The 22,866-nt window shown below is 34.0% G+C and overlaps 3 protein-coding genes, 1 non-coding gene and 1 pseudogene across 6 annotated transcripts; all 5 read left to right on the top strand.

The window, feature by feature from the left end:
- The first annotated feature begins 4,388 nt into the window (after nt 1-4,388).
- On the top strand, nt 4,389-4,784 carry LOC145817635 (putative disease resistance RPP13-like protein 1). Its single transcript, XM_082912757.1, has one exon. It carries the CDS (start codon nt 4,389-4,391, stop codon nt 4,782-4,784), a length of 396 nt encoding a protein of 131 aa, XP_082768883.1.
- Nucleotides 4,785-5,858: 1,074 nt separating this feature from the next.
- Nucleotides 5,859-7,263, top strand: LOC145820263 (putative disease resistance protein RGA3). The gene is made up of 2 exons (XM_082915407.1): nt 5,859-6,869; nt 6,971-7,263. The coding sequence occupies exons 1-2, from the start codon at nt 5,914-5,916 to the stop codon at nt 6,990-6,992; spliced, it is 978 nt and encodes a 325-aa protein (XP_082771533.1). The 5' UTR covers nt 5,859-5,913; the 3' UTR covers nt 6,993-7,263.
- A 330-nt stretch (nt 7,264-7,593) lies between these two features.
- On the top strand, nt 7,594-9,714 carry LOC145817619 (putative disease resistance protein At3g14460). Its single transcript, XM_082912756.1, has 2 exons — nt 7,594-8,523; nt 8,566-9,714. The coding sequence occupies exons 1-2, from the start codon at nt 7,594-7,596 to the stop codon at nt 9,712-9,714; spliced, it is 2,079 nt and encodes a 692-aa protein (XP_082768882.1).
- A 1,949-nt stretch (nt 9,715-11,663) lies between these two features.
- LOC114279585 (uncharacterized) lies at nt 11,664-16,186 on the top strand. Of its 3 annotated transcripts, XR_014361470.1 has the most exons (6): nt 11,664-11,751; nt 11,921-12,031; nt 13,034-13,096; nt 14,467-14,546; nt 15,193-15,278; nt 15,787-16,186. It is a non-coding gene; the product is annotated as an uncharacterized LOC114279585 (transcript). The 3 variants fall into 3 exon arrangements; XR_014361471.1 differs by lacking the exon at nt 11,921-12,031; XR_014361469.1 differs by lacking the exons at nt 11,664-11,751; nt 11,921-12,031 and having other exon boundaries at nt 12,968-13,096.
- A 434-nt stretch (nt 16,187-16,620) lies between these two features.
- LOC145817606 (cation/calcium exchanger 4 pseudogene) lies at nt 16,621-19,383 on the top strand (annotated as a pseudogene).
- The last annotated feature ends 3,483 nt before the right edge of the window (nt 19,384-22,866 follow it).

The following is a 22,866-nucleotide window of genomic DNA, read 5'->3' as shown; positions in this document are numbered from 1 at the left end:
ACCTGACTCAGAGAAATTTCGATTTTCACAAAGAAATATCTCTGATTTCACAGAGAAGTCTAATTTTCTCTATAAAAATGTTGAGGGACTTTAACTATTATGAAAATATTATATGTCCTTTATCTTATAAAATCTTAATATCAGGTACCTTAAAAAAAATTCCCATATATATATATATATATATATATTGTGCGTATGGATGTATATATATGTATTTGTTTTTGTGCAAAATAATTAAATGAAAATTGGATTAAAAAGTCAGAAATTAAATAAATAATTATAGGGTTTTTTTTCCCCTTTTGATGGGTGACTATTATGTTATTTAATTGAATTAATGTTTTTTTTTTTATGAAAAATTATTGTTGCTGAAGTTAGAGATTATGTGTAGAAGAGAAAAAGAGGGAAATAAAATAAGAGAAGCAAAAATTAGGTAGAAGGACAAAGGGCATCAAGCTAATTTTACATTATTTTTTAATGGTTTTAGAGTTGCAATTTAATTCAAAATCATAAAAGGGTTGTTTGCCTATTTTTGAACAATAGGGATAAAGTTCCGACCTTAAACCAAACTGAATTTTGCCCAATCTTAAATTATAGATCTCCAACATTTCTTTTTGCATATACTCCATTTCTTGGGTTAATTGTGTTGTCTTCTATCAGCAATAATAAAGTAATCAATAATATTATTAAAAAAATGTTAACAGGGATGAATTTAGAATTCTAACAATGGGGTGAATACTAACCAAAATTTGAAAAAAAAAAAAAAATTATTGACTAAAACATCAATTTCTATTAGGACTAGGCATGGGATTATCTAACCCGCACAACCCGCCCTACCTGAATCGACCCGCACACATATGGGCGGTTTTGCAAATACAATAGCATCGGGTGCAGTTTGGATTCTGACTAATTTTCAGGTTGCGGCAGATTGTGGGTTGTAACCACACCCGCCACAACCCGCCTGCTTTAACAAATTTTTTTTTTTTTTTTTGAATCTGGACCGTTCAAACAAACCAAAGTTAAATGTTGGTTAAGCTGGTTCATAATACGCTCTTGCCTTTTTCCTATTAATTACTGTATGGCAGACTTTTGGGGATGGAGAAAAATATATAAATAAAATGTTCTTTAAGAAATGGAGAAGGAAGGTGTTGCTTGATAATTTATGTACTGTGGTTTTTAAAAATATTTGTATATGTAGTAGCGTCTTTCGATTTGCACCTTATGAAATGATGTAAATATTTTCAAATTATTTGCTGATTATCCCACTTCATTTGTCCAGTATCCATTTATTCCATGTAAATGAAATTAAATATTTTATTCAGTTTTCTATGAATTCAAATTGGTAATATATATACAATCTGCTATATGATGTACAATGAATGGGATTGATGATCTAGTTTAGAATTTTGAAATATTTGCTTGTGTCAGTTTATGATTTAAATTAAGATTTTGAATGATTTGTTTGTGTTACAAATTGATTTTGTTGTGTTTTTAATTTTCTAATTTTTAATTCAATAATTATTAATGTTGGAGCATTTTAGAAAATGGAGGGAAAAGGACCCAAAATAAATATTTACAAAATGGGAAAAAAAAAAAAAAAAAAAGAGGCTCAAAAATAAATTTTTGAAGAAAAAAGTCCAATCCGCAAACCGCCCGCAACTGCCCACACATCCGTGAACTCTATCCACACAAACCGCAAACTGCACTGTTGACAGTTGCGGGTTGACTTTTCTCCAAACCGTATAAATGCAAGCTGATCCAAACCGATCCGCAAACCGTTCAAATCCGAACCGCAAACACCCCTAATTTCTAACAAAAAGAAAAAAAGAGTAAAAAATAATATGAAAAACATATATAAATAAGTATTCTTTTTTTATATTTTTTTGTTGAATTACAAAAGATGGCAATTTTAAGACATTTTTTTAATACCAGTTGTGAGAAACAAAACTATTTTTTTTAAAGATGTTATCTTTAGCCCAAACTATTAACTTTTGTACTTTGAACGTTATGTTTCATAGATATAGAATGCATGGATTGTGCAACTAATTAATTTTCCTTAAAACCTAGAGAGGGTGAATTGGTATAATTTAAAAATAATTAATAACTAATACTAATATATAACTGAGTGAATTCGTAGGGGGCAATCACTTCTAGATCCATCATTAATGTCTGTATATTTCTTACCGTCAGGGTCGGCCTTGGATATAGGCCCACCAGGCCATGGCCTAGGACCCTTTAAAATAGACCCAAAAAAAGGGTCCCTTTTATTATAATTTAGTGTAATATATTAAGTATGTTTTAAGTCCCAAAAAAAATTTAAAAAAGTCCAAACTAACTTAAAATAAATTGACCCATTCAAAAATTGAAAGACCTATTCAAAAAAATTAGCATTGTTATCCATTGACAATAAACCCAAAAAAGGGCGCCCTCCTATTATAGTTTAGTGTAATATATTAGGTATCTTTGAAGTCCAAAAAAATTAAGGAAAGCCCAAACTAATTTAAAATAAATTGACTCATTAAAAAAATTGAAAGGCCCATTTAAAATAATTAGCATTGTTATCCATTGAAAATGATTTTACAAAAAAAGTAGATTATGCAAGTATGATTTATTTATTTACTTATAAAAATGTAAGAAGAGCAAGAATCAAGCGATACTTATTAGTTGTTGTAATGTAATACTAAGTATTTTTTGTGATTTTGACACAAATCTTTTGTCCTTTACCTTCAATATTTTTTTTTTCATTTAATGAAAAAAAAATGTGAAGGGCCCCAAAAATTTATCAGTTAATTATCAGTTTCGGACCCTGGAAATCTCAGAGCTGGCCTTGCTTACCGTGTCTTACAAGGCGTTGAAACCCATATATTTGTGAATTCTATAGCTTGGGAGAGAGGTAATGAGAAATATAGTACTACAAGCGATGCTCTAGCATTTTATTTTATTTTTTTGAAAAGCGACGAAGAATATTATTAAGCTTAAGTAAGAAAAAAGAAAGAGGACAAGATGCTCTACCATTATTTATAATATTATATGCTCTTTTTCTTTTGTCAATTGAATTTATTATTTTTTTAACACTTTACACTTTATTATTTAAGCAATGAGAATTCAATTCCTAAAATAATCTTAGGGAGTTTGAAAATTGAATGCTAATTCAAATGGTCGCATTCCATTTCATTTTATTTTTAAAACAAACATAGATAATATATATTCAATCTTAAATATCAAGTTAACAAACATGAATTGGGAGATATATTATCTAATACATATATCTTATTCATTATATATCCTAACTAAATCTCACATCATATTATATCCTCCATTTTATATCCAGTGAAATAAACAAGGCCTATAAGTATAAAAGTTCACAACTAGATTAATAAATAACTCCCGTCTTTTCTTCTCCTTATATTTAATTTTATTTTGATCTACTTATACGGAGCCCTTTTTTTAATATTTTATTTACCAAACACAAGTACTTTAAAAATAAAATTCTCGTATCCAAATAATTTAATTTTTTTTTTTGAAATTTAAAATATTTATGAGGTATTTTCAAAACACTGACTTCAAAGTTAAAGTAATATTAAAAAAAAAAACTTTTTTTTTTTATAATAAATTAGTTTAGAAAAAAGGACATTATGAAACAACTTGGGATATAAGTTTACAACTTGAATTTAAAATTTTTATTTAAAAAAAAAAAAAATTGGAGTTCGGTAAGAAACTCTAGATATTAAGTCATATTTGTAGTTTCATTTTCTTTTTTCGGGAGTAAATTACACTAACCTGTCTTATAGTTTAGAAAATATACATAGAGTTTCACAAGTTTAACATAATATTGTTAGACACTTTTAAAGTTCACATAATATTTTGTCTTATTTTCATCATTAATTTGTTAGTTGTATAATGAAAAAATAATATTGTAATTTATTTTACTTTGAAATGTGTATTTTATCTTATTTTCTTTTGTATCAGTTTCAGGCACTTTAAAAGTGTCCAGAATCATATACGCTGCTTGCTAGAGAACAGAGAGAACCATATGCCCTGCTTGCTAGAGAGGGAGCGAGGGAGGACGGGCCCTGCTTGCTTTATACCCTGCCTTTCACCAACCAAAAAAATTATACAAAACGTTTGTCCAGAATCATATACCTTGCTTGCTAGGTACGGAGAGAGGGAGGGAGGGCCTTACTTGCTTTATACCCTGCTTGGTAGAGAACACAGAGAACCATCTAAAATCATATTCTTCATTCAATTAACTACCTACCAAACTTGTTTGAAACAGAAACTTGCAGAGTTCCAAAAATTTGCTCTTAACTCTCTCTCTCTCTCTCTCTCTCTCATATTGCTTTGTTTCATACATTCCTTCCTGGGCTCTTTCACAACAAAGACGAGTAGACATGGATGTGGTGGGGATCTTTATCTCTCCATTGCTTCAAGCTGTGATTGACAAGTTGTTGTCCCCTGATTTAATCAACTTGGCGCGTCGTGAGGGTGTCAACACTTCCATCAAGAAGCTGAAGAAGTCATTTGAAGATATAAACGATGTTCTTGCTGATGCAGAGGAGAAGCAGATATCCGACAGGGCTGTCAATAAGTGGCTGAAAGAGCTCCAGCATTTGGCTTATGATGCGGACGATGTGCTGGACGAGTTTGCCACTGAAGCTCTACACAAGAAGCTGATCAGGGCAGAGACTAATGCTGATGTTGATGTTGGTGAGGCCAACACATGTAGGAAGGTACGACGATTCCTCCTTTCTACTTGTTGCACTGGTTTTACTCCAAGTACAATTTAATTCAATTTTGCAATTGAGTCCAAGTTGAAGGAGATCAATGGTCAGTTAATTGAAAAATCTAGAAATCCCCTAGATGTTGATTTGTGATTATGTATCAATTTTAAGCAGAATATAACAATCCCAATCAAACAATCAAGACAAAGAGACACAATGATTTAACGTGGAAAAAACCACAATTGGACACCTCCAACTGTGATCAAAAAACCACGGGCAACAGCCACAAGACAATCCACTAAGAAGAATTAAAGGAATTACACAGGTATACTCTCAATTACCTAGCGAATCCACAACGCCAAATTGAACCAACCTCTATGTGCCTCTTCCAACCCCATCTTCACCACGGAATTGTCTTTCTGATGAGCCACTCTAGATTCCACCACAGCTTCAGGCTCGAATTCTTCAGAATACACAACTGAAGAACAACACTCTCTTTTGTAGAACAAAACACAACCTTTGATGTACTCTCTTTAGAACATGAGTTGAATACTCAATAAAACATCAAAGAAAACTCACAAAGTATCCCCAGATATAAACCCTAGAAACCAAAAAGAAGATCTGGAGTAGTAATCCTAAAATCTGACCCAACACGCGAATTTATAGAATCTGTCCCGCGATCTCCGCTCGAGCGTCCAACAGCCCGCTCGAGCGTCTTCAGTAAAATCTGTGCGTGATATAACAGAGGTCTGCTCGAGCGCCAGAACGCCCGCTCGAGCGCAAAATCACACATCTCAGTATTTTTGCAGGCGACCAAAACTGCTGGAACCAGGGATTCTCTGCTCGAGCGCGGGTATGTCCGCTCGAGCAGACAGGCAATGTTGAATGCATTTTTGCATTTTGCTTCGGGGGCGCTGCCCCGGACCCGCCAAGGGGCGCTGCCCCCTGGACCCCCGTCATAATCAGCGAAGTGGCAATCTTGAAAGCATTAGCATCACAAACTTCTCTGAAAAACACAATTTGGGTTGGATTCGCATCTAAACACTCATAGCCTCACTGAAATAAAAGTGCGAATAAAATTACAACTCAAAGGAGTTTTGTCAAACGGGATTGCCAAGAAATAAAACCTAACAAGTTACAAGATGTTACTACAAGAATTAAGGAACTTGGTTTGGTCAAAAAGGCTATTGGGGGGATGAAGTCTACAAATGTGTGGCAGAGACCAGAAACTACATATTTGGTGAAAGAGCCTTGTGTTTATGGCAGAGAAGAAAAGAAAAAACAGATTATTGAATTGCTTCTCAGAGATGCAGCAACTCAAAACAAAGTCGATGTCATTCCCATCGTGGGCATGGGTGGGGTTGGCAAGACTACTCTGGCTCAACTCATTTGCGATGATAATGGTGTCAAAAGCCATTTCGATCTGAAAGCGTGGGTTTGTGTATCTGACGAGTTTGACGTTAAGAGAATAACAAAGGCAATTTTGGATGAATTCAATCTTGATTCATGCAATTCGACAGAGTTAAATACCCTTCAACGTAAACTTGAGGACAAACTGGCAGGAAAAAAGTTTTTGCTTGTCCTAGATGATGTGTGGAACTATAGAGATGAAGAGTGGAGTTCACTACAATCTCCGTTTCGAGCTGTAGCACATGGAAGTAAAATCATTGTGACAACGCGAATCACGACTGTTGCACGACAGGTGGGTACAATTGAACACCGCGATTTGAAAGAGTTATCACCTGATGATTGCTGGTCAATCTTTGCCCAACATGCATTCAAGAATATAAATATTAGTGAACATCCAGAATTGGAATCAATTGGTAGGCAAATTGTTGCTAAGTGCGGAGGCTTGCCACTGGCAGCAAGGGCTCTCGGTGGCTTATTACAATGTAACCAAAATGAGCATGAATGGAAAATGGTACTAACTAGCAATATATGGGATAAACCATACGAGGAAAGCCACATTCTCCCATCACTAAAATTGAGCTATCATCATCTCCCTTCCCATTTGAAGAGGTGCTTTGGTTATTGTGCAATTGTCCCAAAGGATTACGAATTTGGGAAGGATGAATTAGTCTTGTTATGGATGGCAGAAGGTTTAATTGAACACCCAGAAGGTGGAGAACAAATAGAAGATGTAGGCCGCAGGTATTTTCACGAATTGGTGTCTAGGTCATTTTTCCAATTGTCAAGGCATAATAAATTGCTATTCATAATGCATGACCTCATCAATGATTTGGCTCAAGCAGTTGCAGGGGACATCTGTTTTAGGTTGGAGAATAATTTAGAGGGCGGCAAGCAGAACAAGATTTCAAATAAAGCTCGACATTCATCTTATGTTGGTAGTGCATATGAAGGAATCAGAAAATTCAAAGCTTTCGATGATGCCAGATGCTTACGAACCTTCTTAAGGTTTTCGGCGATTGCATTCCACTACACAACAAGGTACTTGATTCATGATTTGTTGCCAATGTTAAAGTGCTTACGTGAGTTGCGTTTGTGTTGTTATGGGATTGATGAACTACCAGATTCCATTGGAGATCTAAAGCATCTACGGTACCTTGATGTATCCCATTCTCAAATTAGGATGTTACCTGATTCGGTGGTAACTCTCTACAATTTACAAGTCTTGTTTTTGAAATTTTGTGTTAAACTTGAGAAGTTGCCTCTAAACATGGGGAGGTTAGTGAACTTGCGCCACTTTGACATGACTGGCGTGCATATTCCATCATCAGAAGAGATGTCACTACACATAGGTAAATTAACTAATCTCCGAACATTGTCAAATTTTATGGTGGGTAAAGATCGTGGGCGTAAAATAGGAGAGTTGAAAAACCTATCACATATTTAAGGGGCAATACACATATCAAGAATGGAGAATGTCAGTGGTGTTAAGGATGCAGTGGATGCCAATTTAATGTCTAAGGAGGAGTTAAAAGAGTTATCACTAGAATGGAATGAATCTCATAGTTTACAGAATGACATAGTTGAGAGGGATGTGCTTGACGTGATGAGGCCTTTCAAATTTTTGGAACGACTCATCATCAGTGGGTATGGTAGTACAAAATTTCCAAACTGGGTTGGAGATGTTTCATTCTCTAAAATGGTATTCATGCGATTAGAAGGTAGTAAATATTGCACATCATTGCCACCACTTGGACAACTGCCCGTGCTTAAAGACCTTTACATTGAAGGAATGAGTACAATAAAGTACCTTGGTTGTGAGTTCTATGGGCAGCAGTGTGGTGCCAAACCTTTCCCCTCTCTAGAGAGACTGAGCTTTGAGTTTATGACAGAATGGGAGGATTGGTCTGCTTTTGAAACAGAGGGAGTTCAGCCGTTCAGTCATCTCAGTGAGCTTTCCATCATAAATTGTCCCAAACTTGTTGGAAGATTACCAAATGATCTTCCTTGTCTCAATTCTCTCAAAATTGATGGTTGTCCGCAGTTGTTGATTGATGTTTCGAGCCTCGTTCAGCCACCACTTGCATCCTTGTCAATGAATAATGTTATGCTCCCAAGCCTTCCAGCACTCTTAGGGATGAACACGATTGAACTTGGTTCCCTCACCTTGGATATTAGCCATGTTACAGTTCCCGACTCCCTCTGCGATCCAAGCACAATTGATGAAGAGTTACTGGCTACTGAAATGTCTAAGCATTTGACTTCAATAACTGCTTTTAGCATTTCTCATGTTGAAAAATTGGCATTCCTACCGACATGGTTTACTCGAGATTTGATGGGACTCGAGAAATTGGGCATTAGTAACTGCGAAGAACTCATAACATTGTGGCAGAATAAGGTGAGAACACAAGTATGTCTCCCCTCCCTCTGCCATTTGTAGATTTCTGATTGTCCCAAACTCGTTTGCTTGTTTGAAGAAGAGCAAGAAAAAGGAGGAGAAGGTTCGAAAGAGCAGCAACATGAGGGGCTGCCTTGCATGACGAGACTCGAGTATTTAACAATTGAAGAGTGTGGAATGCTGAAGAAACTGCCACAAGATCTGCACACATACACATCTCTTGGGGTGCTTAGAATCCGCAATTGTGCAAGTCTGATCTCTTTTCCAATGAAAGGTTTGCCATCTATGCTGAGAGAACTTGGGGTTTCAAGGTGTGATGCTTTGGAGTCCCTACCTGAGTTGATGACACTCAATAATCTGCAAGAGTTGGACGTTTCTGACTGTGCATCACTCACATATTTATTGTCAAGAGGTGGGCTACCATCCACACTAAAACAACTTGGGATTGGGTCGTGTAAAAATCTGGAGTCACTTTTTGCAGAGGAAGGGATCAAAATTGATTGTCCATCTCTTGAAACTATTCAAATTGGTGGTTGCAGGAGTCTCAAATCTTTACCAGAAGCCAATAATCTCAGGAATCTCAGTGAATTGCGGATAAGATGTTGTCCTAATCTGGAGCCCCTGTCACTTGGTGGTCGTGATGAGAACAACAACATCAACCAAGCCACTTCGCTTCAAAAGCTGTGTTTAGTTTATTGCAGAGCAGGAATGGTCTCCTACTTTGTGAAGGAAGGGAGTTTCCCCACCAACATCACTTCACTTGAAATCGGGAATTTGAGAGTGGGTCAACTTCCAGTTCCGCCTCCATCTCCATTAGAGTGGGGTTTGCACAAACTCTCTTCTCTTACAACACTCACACTTGATGGCGGAGGTTGGCCGTGGGGAGATACGGTGTCCTTTCCAGAAGAAGGGATGTTCCTGCCCACCTCTCTCATCAATTTGAACATCTGGAACTTCCCAAATCTGGAAAGACTCTCTTATGAGGAGTTTCAAAACCTCACCTCTCTTGAAAGACTTGAAATCTGGAGTTGCCCTAGGCTCGCGTCCTTTCCAGAACAAGGATTCCCTCCCTCGCTTTTGTTACTGTGGATCGTAGATTGTAATCCAATACTGAAACAGAAGTGTGAAAAGGGGAAAGAATATTGGTCCATCATCCAATACATTCCTTATGTAGAATTCTTCGAACTATAAGCAGCCACCTGCAAGGTACAAACAAACAAACACAAAATTTGTCCTACCATTTTTATTTATTTATTTGTATTCTCATTACCAATTTCAGATTTTTATCACAAATGTGGATTTATTTATATTTGCATCCTCTACTATCACAATATAAAAATTAAAAAAAGTAGAATTAAAAATAATAAATTTTAAATTTAAACTTTGAATTTTAAATTTGATCTTATACCTATCAAATAATTTATTTTAGTTTAACATTTAAATTTTTATCAAACAATTTTTCAACTTACAAACAAGCAAACACAAAATCTGTCATACCTATATTGGAGCATGTATATATTTTATATATTAAATTATTAAATAAATAATTATATTCTAAAATTTTTTTTTTTCTATTTAGTTAGTTGTAATATATTTGTTAAAATATGAATTTTTGTTGGAGATTGATATCAACTACAAATTGTTTTTATTAAATATAAATAAATATTATGTAAATAGAAAGTACGATAATAAGTTTGAGTTGTTTTTCTTTTATTTCTTTAAGATTTGTATGCTTGAGAGATTCAATCTCACTTGAAAGGGAGTTTATTCCTAGAAATGAGCGAGTTTCTTGTTGGTTTCTTATTTGAAAGCGTGGAATTGCGTTTCTTAGTAAGCTATGAAGCATAGGTATTTCGAAAAGCATGTCGTACTTGTACCAAGTATTTACTGGCATATAGTATCTCGCATGATGCTTCTACATACGTACCAGGTACACAAAACATGTACCTAAAATTTTTCTTCTTAATTTTTGACATACCCAAGCGTACCTAGTATATACCCAAGCCGTACCGTACCTTAGTTGAAATAATATATTCTTTTACTACATAGATAAAACTCATTTCACTAGAATTCTTTTTTTATTTTTAGCTTTATGGTTGGTATGATTTTAAAATTAAACTATTGTTTGTAAATTATTTAATATATTGACACTTAATTTTGATTTATACGTTTATTTTTTGCATTAAATGTTAATTATATGTTGGATCTTAACAAATTAAACCATTTAATTAATTTCTACATTACTCTAAATTAAAAATAAATATTTTTTTTACAAGTGTACCAAGCCGTACCTGTACCTTACTTTCTTTGGATTTTACCATATCAACATACACGTATTGTACGAGTACCAGTATTCGTGCTCGTACCCGTGCGTCATACTTAGTAAGAAACATCACCAAATTAAGAGTTTCCTGCTACTATGGTTTGATCAACTCAAATTGATCATTTTGTGTCTTCGACTACATCTCCACATCAGCTCTAATAATTCTGATTTATAGCTTCTATTTTTCACCTGTATCAACACACAACAATGTTTTTACGTTCATTTCTTTTATTTTTCTTTCAAATATTTCCTTTTCCTTTTTTGTCTATATACCTCTGCTGCATGGATGAATTTCATTCTCATTTTTATTTTATTTTTACCCTGACTCTACTTACAGACATGTAGTTGTGACTTTGAATACTATGCTCTTTTCGTTGTTCAACTTGTAAAAGTGTATTTTTCTATATTTTCTCAGTTTTCTGTGAAAACAATATAGAAAATATGACTTGTTTGGTTTGTTTTGAAAACAATTTTTGAGAGCTCAAAACCCAAAATTTGTTGGGTTTACAATTTTCTCAAAATTATTTTCAATCATTTTTTCTATCTCTTCTCTCATCCTCTCACATCCTACACATCAATCAATCACTTTTTCTCTCACATCCATCTATGCAACTACAAAGAAATTTCAAATCATTCCAAACTACAAACCTACAAAACTAATTTCAAAATATACAACCAAATAAATTTTCAAATTTTGAAAACTCTTTTCAATCTTGTGTTTCAAAATTATTTTCAAAACTAAACCAAACGCAGCCTATGTGGACAGTTTAAATAGTGAATCCCACTAACTATTGTTGTTGTCACCCTTCTGCTCTCCAGGGCTTTGTTGTTGTGGAAACAAACTTTAGGATGTATTCATACTTACTGTCTAAGCTGCATTGTGAGATTTTGTGCCTCTTTTCAAGGTATGCCAAAATTATGCTTGATAAAAGACTTTGGCTGCTTTGATTTAACTCAATGCTTCTTGGCTTTGGGGAGAGCTACAATTTTGAATGCAATGGGTCGCTATTTTTTGAGTTTTAGAATTGTCATGAGTTTTTTTTTTTTTTTTTTTTTTTATAAATTTCTTTTCAGAATATATTCATATACTATTGTCCAGTCATGGCGAAAGCTCTCATAAGTAATAAAGGAGCAAGAGATATATGAAGAAAATTGAGAATAAAGTCCTTTCCTGAGACTACAATTGTAAACACCTCCCTATTGCACATTGTCATGTAAGACTTTTGATCATTAAGACTTCATTGCCATGCAAGAAGGGATTTTTTTCTTTTTTAGTATCAAGTTGTATTTTTAAACCATCCTGCTTGCATGCTGGATTACATTTGACAATTACAAAGCCACACGTAATCTTGTCAAAATCCATGTGGGCAATCTGTTCTAGTAGTTGGAGGGATTTAGGCTTCCTTTATTAAAGGGGAGTTGAGAAGCCATCTACCCTACTTGGAGTATTATTTAGAATTCAAATCCAAGGCAAATATTCAAAAAAATATAGGAAACTATTAGAAATTGGCATACCGTATAGAGTTTTTGTGTTTGTTTGTTTAAATTTACTTGTTGATTTGTTTAGACTTATCATGAAGTGGGCGATATGGAAAACAATAAGAAGAAAACATAAGGGGAAGTTCATCTAATAGTGACAAATAGTTCTCTAATCTTTGATAAAATCGGGTTCTTTTCCAGATGGGGTTGACCAAAGACTAAAGTATCTTAGCAGACACTAGCGAGAAATCCTCGCTACTTTGCCACTCCAAAAATCTTCCGACAAACTCCAAAACATGAAATATTAAAAATTGTTTGCAATGAGAGTCTTAGCTTTAGATATATTTATTCTACTAGATCATAGGCTCTTTAAAAAATAGTCGATTATTTATTCTACTAGATCATAGGCCAACTGCAAGGTACAAACAAACAAACACAACATCTGTCATACCATTTTTATTTATTTATTTTCTCATTACCAATATCATCTCAGATTTTATCACAACTCAGAGTTTAGTATCTACTTCTTTTGGATCGTAAGAGAGTTTTAGTTTGTTGTGAATGTTGAAATTACCAATACATTACTAATTAATTATTATTAAACACACTGCTCTGTTTTTCAATTCATTCTTTGTTTTTTCCTTTCAAATATTTCCTTTTCTCTTAATTTTCATTCTCATTTGTTATTTTATCTTGTATTATTCATAGGTGCTGATGGAAAAAGTGCCCTGTTCGTTTGGAAAAGAGTTTGGTTATGACTTTTGAAAAGAGGTTTGAATTGTGTGTTATGAATTTTAAAAATAGTTTTTGAATTGAGTTTTGAGTTGTGTGTTTAGTTATGAGTTTTGAATTTTTTTTATTAGAATCACAATTCCAAAAGTAAACCAAACGCAACCTATTTTTCTATAAAATGTTTTCTCTACAAAATGATCTCCTATGTTTGATTGCAACTTGAAACTAATGTACTAGTGGTTGCATTAGCAGTGGCATTAGTTGGAGTGGGGGGGTGGCGGCAACAATGGTGGTGGTGGTGGTAGTGTGGTAGTGTTGGCAAGACTTTAGACCAAAAAATGTTTTACACTCCGGGAAAAAATGTGACAAACATTTTTCCATAGAAAACATTTTTCCATAAAGGATTTTTCAGTCAAAAGGCTTATTTTTTATTGACCATTGAAAACATTTTCCATTTAACTTTCATTTTCTATCATACTAACCGCCAAAAATGTGACAAACATTTTTCGAAAAAGCATTTTCGGCCAAAACAAACAAAGCATAAGAGATGAATTTTTTCTAGGTTTAGCAAATATTCTGTCAAAGGGGTGGCTATTGATGATTGTTTGGTTTCAAGTTTATGTATCAAGTTTGTTCCGCAGTTTTTACTCACCCTGAGCTCAATTCATGCATAATCAACTGCCATTTTTCTAAAATTCTACTTGTTCCCACATTAATTCATCCATGTTTAAGTAAACAATAGAATCCTTGCACTTTTGTTCTACAAGTACCTGAATGGAAGCAAAAATTTTACTTCTGCACCATGTTTCAGTCATATTTCGAGTTTGCATTTTTGTTAGGACCATAAGAGAATCTTTATTTTACTATTGTGCATTTAAAATGCATTCCATCTCATTCTGAAAAAAAAAAATGATGTACAAGCTTTGAACTTTATAAATCTGGTTTTTTGAAGTCTATTGAGAAGTATAGCATCACTTTTTGATACTCTTCACAACAGTAACTCACTCAAACATAATTCTTCTATTGTTACAATCATTATAATTTCGAGTTGTTTCAGGTTCTAGCTTTAGTAAATTTGAAATTTACTGATGATAAGCTTATGCATAAATTTTGAGTTTTAAATTTTAGGGTCGTGCTTAGAATGAATAGCTGGCAGATTAAAGAATTTTATTATCCTTAAAAGACAACAATGCTTCTCTCCCAAACCGTATAAGTGACAATCTCTAAAGATGTGGAGCTTATCAATCATCCAAAATCTTAGTCACTATGTTCATGGTCTTCCATGCTCACCTATGGATGACAATCAAAATCTACTCTGTAGGTTGTGATGGTTCACTTTTACTTTGGGAATACATTAGTTCTCTAATTCATCCTTGTCACCAACTCACGCAAAAATATTTTTTTTCCAGGTTCTTCATTCACAATCTGAGCTAGACACTGCCTTTTCTCTTGATCTTTCATTTTTCCTGTACTGCTGCTTCAATTCCAGGTAATTGGCAGACAAAATTTCCTTTGTCTTTAATTTCATTATGTTATCTATTTGTAGTCCATACCATGGCTTCTAGTTTAATTTCAATAGAGTTAGAATTATGTATTCCACTTTTACAATTTTTTGGACTTAGTTGGGACACGAAAATTTGGTGTGTCGCATTTATGCAGAACATATAGCAGTGCCAGAGACAGCATAATGTATCATATCCATGGCAGCATGGAATATATTTTGGGAAAATTAATCTATTACATCAACAATGGAAATGTGACATATGATTTATTAGCTAGCTTCATAATGTTTCCAATGGCTACAAAATAAATGGTTCAGCAATTTGTATTAGTTCAAGTTATTTGTTCTTTTTTGAAATTTGCAAGACAAGAGCTAATGAGTGGTTCCATTTCACTTGGAATGCTGATATTGTTTTTCATCTGCTTCATGAGTACGTTCGCCTACTCCACCAAATACAAATACACCTCCATGAGCGTCGAGAATATTTTTAACCCTAAAGAGGACAACTTCCTCAGTCTGTTAAAACCTGCAGTTGTAGCTTGTAAAACTGTGCTTTTCAGTATTTTTTCAATGTTTTGTTGAAAATTTAAATAGAAAAATGTACTGACTATTGTCATTACCTTTTTGTTCTCAGTGCTTTGTTGTTGTGGAAACAAACTTTAGGATGTATGCACGCTCATCATCTAAACTGCACTGCAAGTCTCTGTGCCTCTTCTCAAGGTATGCCAGAAATTTGCATCATAAGTACTTTGGATAATGTAGAAAACTCTCGTAGGTAATAAAGGAATAAGAGATAGGAAAAAAAAAATCAAAAAAGGAGATAATTGAGAAGAAGTCCTTTCCATGATTGAAAAAACCTCCCTCCAGCACACTCCTAGGCAAGACTTTTGATCATTTAAATTTCCAGACCTTACAAAAATCACTTTGTGTTTTTGAGCCTTTCTCCTTGCATGCTATTTTACATTAGACAGTTAGGAAGCCACCTTGTCTGGCCAAAATCCATGTGGGCAATCCATAGTTAATAGAGTAGCTAAGACTTTACAATAATAGTTAATAAAATGATGAAGTTTGGTCCTTTTTCCTTTAAGTGAGCTTGAGTTTGGTTGCTAATTTCAATTTATTTGTTATTAAGCAAATTCGCTTGGCTTCTCATCTCTACTACAATTGTGTTCATGTATATTACTTTGAACCTCTTATCAACTTATGGTTTTGTTTCCTTACATTGCAGGTAGCTGTTGAGGATGCTTGAGGCTCTGCACAACAATATGGAGGTTTGTCATGGGAAAACTTAAAAAAACAAAAAAATGCTAGTGCAGGCAGAAATACCCATGCACATCTAACAATTCCCTCGTCATCAAGGCAATAGATTTTGTGTGCAATCTCCAAGAAAGGGTTTGAAGGGATTTGAATGTCTGGTGTGTGATGATTTGGAAAGTTTGACGGATTCCACGCTGATGTAAAGTTTTCTCCCTTATTGATGAAAGCACTGGTGTCAGGAATGGAATGAAGCTCTCATCACATGGTGTTTTTTGGATTTTGAAGCTGAGTTGATATGTAAAATCCCTTTTTGCCCAAGGCTTGCTAATGACATACTGTTTGGCACTTTACTAAAAATGGCCTTCTTTTTTTTCTCTTAATCAACATATTATTGGGAGATGGATTTGCAAAGAAGAGAAACACGGGTCAGTTCTTCAGATGGTAAGCAGCAGATCGTAGCCACCTAAAAAGGAATGAGTTTTTAATGGGCAATGAAAATGTTTGGATGGAAAATCTATTTGAATATCCTTCATTTTCAATGAAACTTGAGTATGTGCAAAGTAATTCAATTTGATGACTGCTAACTTGTACATTAGTGGCAAATTAGAGATGTTTTTGGTGGTTTGAGTAAGCTTACAATGTGATTGACAATGTTAGCATTGTAGTCATTCACTTCCACACCCAACACAATTTGTGGATCAATGCAGTTCTTGGCCCTTTTTAAGTCTCTTGACACATCTTCATTTGTAGCTCTGCTTAGGTAGCTGATTTATTAGAATTTGACTTTCTTCTAGTCTTTGCCACAATGGACTCAGTGTTCACATGGTATTCACTTTTCAAGAGCATTCTTGAGAGACAAGTATGTTTTGTTACTTGCTCATATAAATGATGTAGAAGCACAATTACTTGAACAAAGTTCTGATCCTGTATTCAATTTAGTTGATGTTCTGAGGCAAAATGCTAGTTTGGCACTTGGAACATAATACCTACTTGCCCCCCCCCCTCCCTCCCCAAAAAAATAAAAAATAAAAAAAATTCCTATTGAATGAAGTATAAAATTGTCTAAAGGAAAAAGACGAAATATGTATACGTGGACATACATAATATATATGTGTGTGTGTGTGTGTATTCAAAGCCTTAATCTCATTTATCTCTTCTAATTTCTTCCCATTATTGTCATAATGGCTGATAATATTATTCCTCAGTCTATGGCTATCAACTTTAATTTTATTTTGGCATTGTAGTTGTGGAATGATTCTTTTGCAACATACGGATTAATATAATGTTGAAGTGCCTCTTGTTTTCCTATGGCTATATGGAGAGTTAAAACACGTGGATCTAATTTAGTTTCTCTTTGGTTCTAATGACTCTCAAACTAAAGTTAAAGTTAGAGTAGTGTTTTTTGTTCAATTTCCCGAGTCGAGTCTTTTAATTTTAATATTCATTCTCAACACTCAGAGAATCTAATACTTGTTGAATTTTGAAAAATCTTCTTGATATACCATGCTTCATCCAAAAATTCATGAATTTGATAAGTTTTCTCAATTTAATTTCGGGCATTTAAAGTAACGACGGGAAACATTAGGACAATGATATTTAAAAACTTTAACGCACTAGGTATTATTAACTAGTATACTCGTTAACTTGCTGGTTTTTTTTCTTTTTTCTTGTTTTTTAGTCCAAGTAAATCAAAACCCTTTGGCATTAAGGTCTTCCGTATGTAGTTCAACAAGGCAACCATTGAACTCATGTATTGCAGCTCATCAAGATTGCTATTTCCAGCGTTTCACTTTGAAACTTTAAGGTTGTGTTTAAATTAAGAATTCTAAGATTATGTGGATGGGGAGAAAAATAGATAGGGAAGGGAAAAAATTTAGCTTCTATTTCATACATTTTTTCCCTTATTTTTTTTCTTTCCTTCCACAAGTCTCCCAAAAATCCTTGATCCAAACGCACTCTAAGAATATCCTCATCCCAAGTTGGGGTAGCAATCATGTCATGTCATGTCGTGTCATCACGGGTTCGTGTCTAAAACACCCAACACTAACATGATACACTAAAATGATCCATTTAATTAAACGTGTCAAATATCATAACATTGACCTAACCTACTTGAGGTCGTGTCAATCCGAACATGACACGGCTAACATGATTAGTATTAGAATTTATTTTAGATTATAAGCAGTTAGTACAACCTAATTCAAGCAAACTTGTTTTAAATCACATACAAGGGTAACTTATTTAAATATTTACACCCACAACATAATATATAGAAGAAAATACATTAAAGTGTGAATAACTTAAAGTAATTGCACTTATATGGAGATCCAAGTTAGAGCAATGTGAGAAGTGTATCCCATGCCACATATTTCACGTGCAGCTCGTTACTCTTGTATCACTTTCATTGGTTTTGTATGTTGGTAAGGTGATTGTGGGGGGAGCCATCACATTTGTCTTGATTTATGCAGTTTATGCATTTGTTGTTGCTGCGAATGAGATTTTGAGGAAACATGCTCGGAGGTTGAAATTGGTTGTTGTTACATTGTTGTTTCTTGTCAAAGGAAGTGCATTCTCTCAAGGGAACCAAGAGGATGACTCTATCTATAGTACGTTGCTTGACATGGACATAGAAAGTGATACAATCGTGTCCCGTAATGCATTGCTTCAGTAGATGTGGGTGTCAAATGTCGCAATATATTCAAATCAGTCAGCTAAGGTCTCTGACAATGAAAGTCTTGTGTGGGGTTGGATTGATGATGGCATAGAAACTGAGCACTCGTCATTCTCATGTTCTAAACTAAGTTCGATAACGGAGTTGCCTTTAAAAGTGCCACGCCGGTTGACAATTTCTCTAGTTGAGGAGGAATCTTAGTCAAAGGTCTCTACATTGTAGGCAGTGCTTCACTTGCTCCCATTCTTTTGGTATTTCTCTGGAGGACTCAAGACTCTAGGTTCTAAAAGCAGAAAGGTTGCTTATATGCTTAGTGTTTCCATTGGTTGTGCACTCAGTTTTCTTGCATTTCGGTACGCTAGATCACACCGCCCACCTTAGAAGTTTTTACTTCCATTGGTTTTGGGTGGATTTTTGATGAGTAGTGTTTGGTTCTACATGATTGCAAATGAGTTTGTTGCTCTGTTGGTAGGATTGGGTGTAATTCTAGGGGTTAATCCATCAATCCTTGGATTAACTGTATTGGCATAGGGCAACTCGATGGGTGATTTAGTGTCAAATGTTTCATTGGCAATGAATGGTGGGGATGGTATGTAGATCGCCTTGTCTGGATGCTATGCAAGTCTGATGTTCAACACACTTGGTTTGGGGATCTCAATGTTGCTTGGAGCCAGATCAGAGAAACCTGGCTTGTACATTGTTCCACAAGACAGAAGCCTCTTCTATACTATGAGATTTCTCATCTCAGGACCTATCTGGGCACTTGTTGTTTTACCAAGGAATGATATGCGTCCTACCCGGAAGCTTGGAATGGGCCTCATTGCCCTGTACTTGATATTTCTCCCTATTAGGGTAATCAGGGCCATAAGAATCATATCATCGACTGGTCTAAGTTAACATTTGATGTAGTGAATATTTAGGAAAAGCAGGTTAACTACAAATATTTTTGAAGAAGATGATGTGTATTTTGTCTTATCTATTATTGTCATCTTGAAGTTGTTTCTCACCAAGGACTAGGAGGAGAAAAAAAACTCATGATCATGATCAGTTACTGTACCTGCAAGTTGGAAATGAGTAATCAATTGTTGTACAGTTAAATTCACTACAAGAAAAAAAAGGGTATGGCAACGCTTTTGTATGCTTTATTCTGATTTATAATTGCTTGTTTTGTACAAAGATAAGGTGATATATTTTGAATTTACAATCATCTGCTTTTATTTTGTGATTTCCCTGTTTTAGTATAATTTGAAAATCAAACCAAACATGAAATTTGAAAATCAAATTTGAACATTAGAGGTAAGTAGTGTTCTGTTAAAATTCTGTTAGTTTCACTAAAATTGCAAGTGCAATCTTTCTCTACTTTTAGGATTTTTGTAGGTTAATTAATGACTTCATTTTCATATCAGAAAATGCTTATGCTAGAGAACAGATTCTTCTTATTTGGAAATTGGATTGGTTGCTTAATTATTATTTGGGGGCGGAGGGGGGGGGGGGGGACTTTTTTGGGTGGTTAAAATTAGTTGGATTTTTGTTTGTTAGGTAAGTAGTTGATATTGTATTATTGATGAAATTTTTTGTTACTTCTTTGAGTGGTTATATATCTGTTTGTGATTAATTAGTCACTATTATTTGTATAGTGTAGGCACCTGAATTTCATATTAGGTGCAAAATCAAACTTCAAATTATAGTAGTGTTCTTTTGGCTTCCATTTCTGGTAAGTGTTATTCTTTTGTATTATAGTAGTGTTTATGTTTATTTGTATTATCTTCAATGCCTGCTTGCTCACTTTGATCTTCTCTCATCACTCAAAATTTTGAATGAAATTTGTGATTTGAATATGTATATATATATGCAGTTATGAAGTTAATAATCCAGATCTGAGTATATATTGCAGATATGAAGGGGTATGAGTTTTGGAGTGGCCCCTTGAATGAGTTTTGGTTTTGATTAGCCTTGGATCTATTATATTGACTAAGTGTAACTTTTTCCAGTGATGAAATTGGAGGACAAGCAAAGTTAGAAGGGTCAATAGTGTCCTTGGTTCAATGAGGTGTGTATATTTTGCAGTGTTTAATTGATTTATTTATACATATATAGCTGATTTTTTCTTGTTGCATTTCAAAATGGCAATTTTAATAAATTTGCACTAGCTTATAGATGGGTTAGTTCAAAAGCTTGAAGTTCCGTAAATTCTATTAAAAAAAATTAAACTAAACAACATTTACTTTGTTTGGTTTTGAGTGATTTTGAATTTTCAAAAACAGCTCGAGTTTTTTTATTTTTTCTATTTTTTTTCTTTTTAGACGTACCTAACCTATATACATCTAAAAAGTAAAATATTTGTAATTTTTTTAAAAAAATTCAACAAATACAATATATATATACTGATTTTTAATTTTTTTTTTTATGTAAGTGAATTTTTAAAATATTTTTCATAAATATTTTACTTTTGAAATGTGTCTAAGTATCTAGATTAAGTGAATCTACAAAGTAAAATAATTACATAAATATTTAAAAAGTTCACTAAAAATAAAAAATAAAAATTCAAAAACTATTTTTAATAATTGTTAATCAAATAGAGTGATTTAAAATTCTCAAAACAATAAATTGTGGATCTGTATTTGATGGAGTCTCTTAACTTTTTGATGAGAGTAATTTATATTAAACAAAATATTGATAAGATAACTAATGTTTTTTTAAAAAAACTTTTGATAGTTTGACGGGTTCCTCGAACCCCATCAGTTACTATGCGGAGTTGACTCTGAACAAGATACGTCTCCACTATTTGGCAACGATGGTGGACATTGATCACATCGACAACTACGATTGAGGTGGCGCTGCTCTAGTCACCCTTTATATATACGCGAGTGTTGTCATACGTAGGTGAGAGATGACCATCAAAGGGCATTAGAGATGATGGGAGAGAATTTGCAAAAGTCTACATTGAAACAAACACATGACACGCACTTTGATCAGCTGCCCGCTATGAACCATCAGTGACAAAAGTCTACACCTAGTAATCTGTCACATTAGAGAGAGAATTTCCAAGCATACAGATATCACCATTATTATAAACATCAGCAGTAGATGTTAAGGTATTAAAGCCTGCTCTAAACATGGGAATGATCTTCAAGTAACGTTAGAGGTGAGCTCTTGAGCAAGAAGATTTGCTTGTAATTGTGTCATATTCATGCCTTTAAACACATAACTATTTCTCTGACGCAAAATGGCCCAAAGAATAGCAATGGATTGGACAATAAATTCATGATCCCAAACCTTCTTCATCTATTGTTTGAACCAATCCAGAAAAAAACATGGAATTTCCTCTAAAAAAATTCAAGCCTAATGAAGAAGCTCGCCAAACCAGTTGAGAATACTGGCATTCAAAGAAATAGTGATCCAAAGTCTCTATCCCTTTATCACATCATGGACAACTAGGCTTAGTGGAAACTTCTCCGATATAACACCTATCGGACTGAAAAGATACAATAAAGCCACTTCTATAAAAAAGCGTCCACTTAGGAGGTTGTCTAAGATTCTACAATCACTTTCAAATGAGATCACCAGATTGGTGACGTGTACCCCTACGTATAAATAAAAAGAGGATTAATTAACTTACCATATAAATAAAAAGCGCGCTGCATATAAATAAAAAGCCTTAATGATGTATTGGTCAAATTTAGTAAAGCTGAAATAATTTGATCTCACGAAGGCACGACCGGTAAATGAATAACCCTAATATAATCTATGCACTCCAGTGGAAAGAATACTCGTAGACGATCGATCCTCCAAGCATGATTTGGAGTATCAATGAAGTGAGATAGATTCAAGCATGTTGGATTATGAATAGTTGAAATCCATTGATCCTCCAAAGAGGATTAATTAACTTACCATCCCCTACCACCCATCTTATCTCCGGATTTAACAAGTCTCTTCCTCATAAATTCATTTCCATCCCCATGAAGCATTGCTCTTGACAGTATCCATAAGAAAAGATTGAGACGAACAATATTTCCCTGACAAAACCTTGGAGAATAGAGATTTAGGGTCAATCAAAATCCTCCACACATGTTTGGCTAGAAGTGCTTAATTAAAAAAACTTAAATATAATCATCCCTTGGTCTACTAATTATAAACGCCAAAAACATTTGATAATTATAATTAGCAGACCGATGAATGACTTAAAACTGAGCTTTTTATTTAGTTTTTGTGAATTATAATATGTTAAATAGTCTTCAGTCTCTAATCTAAACATCAATGAACTATTTTTGTATTTTTATTTCTGTGTTTCAATTTATATATGTAATTCATGGTTGGGATGCATATTTAATATAATCTTTTGAAAATCAAAATAACATTTCAACTAAAATCACAAGAAAA

This window comes from Camellia sinensis, chromosome 2, assembly GCF_055761805.1.
Source record: "Camellia sinensis isolate YWXY chromosome 2, ASM5576180v1, whole genome shotgun sequence".
Lineage (NCBI taxonomy): Eukaryota > Viridiplantae > Streptophyta > Magnoliopsida > Ericales > Theaceae > Camellia > Camellia sinensis.
The sequence above is the reverse complement of the archived record's forward strand: the minus strand, read 5'-3'. Positions and strand labels throughout refer to the sequence as shown.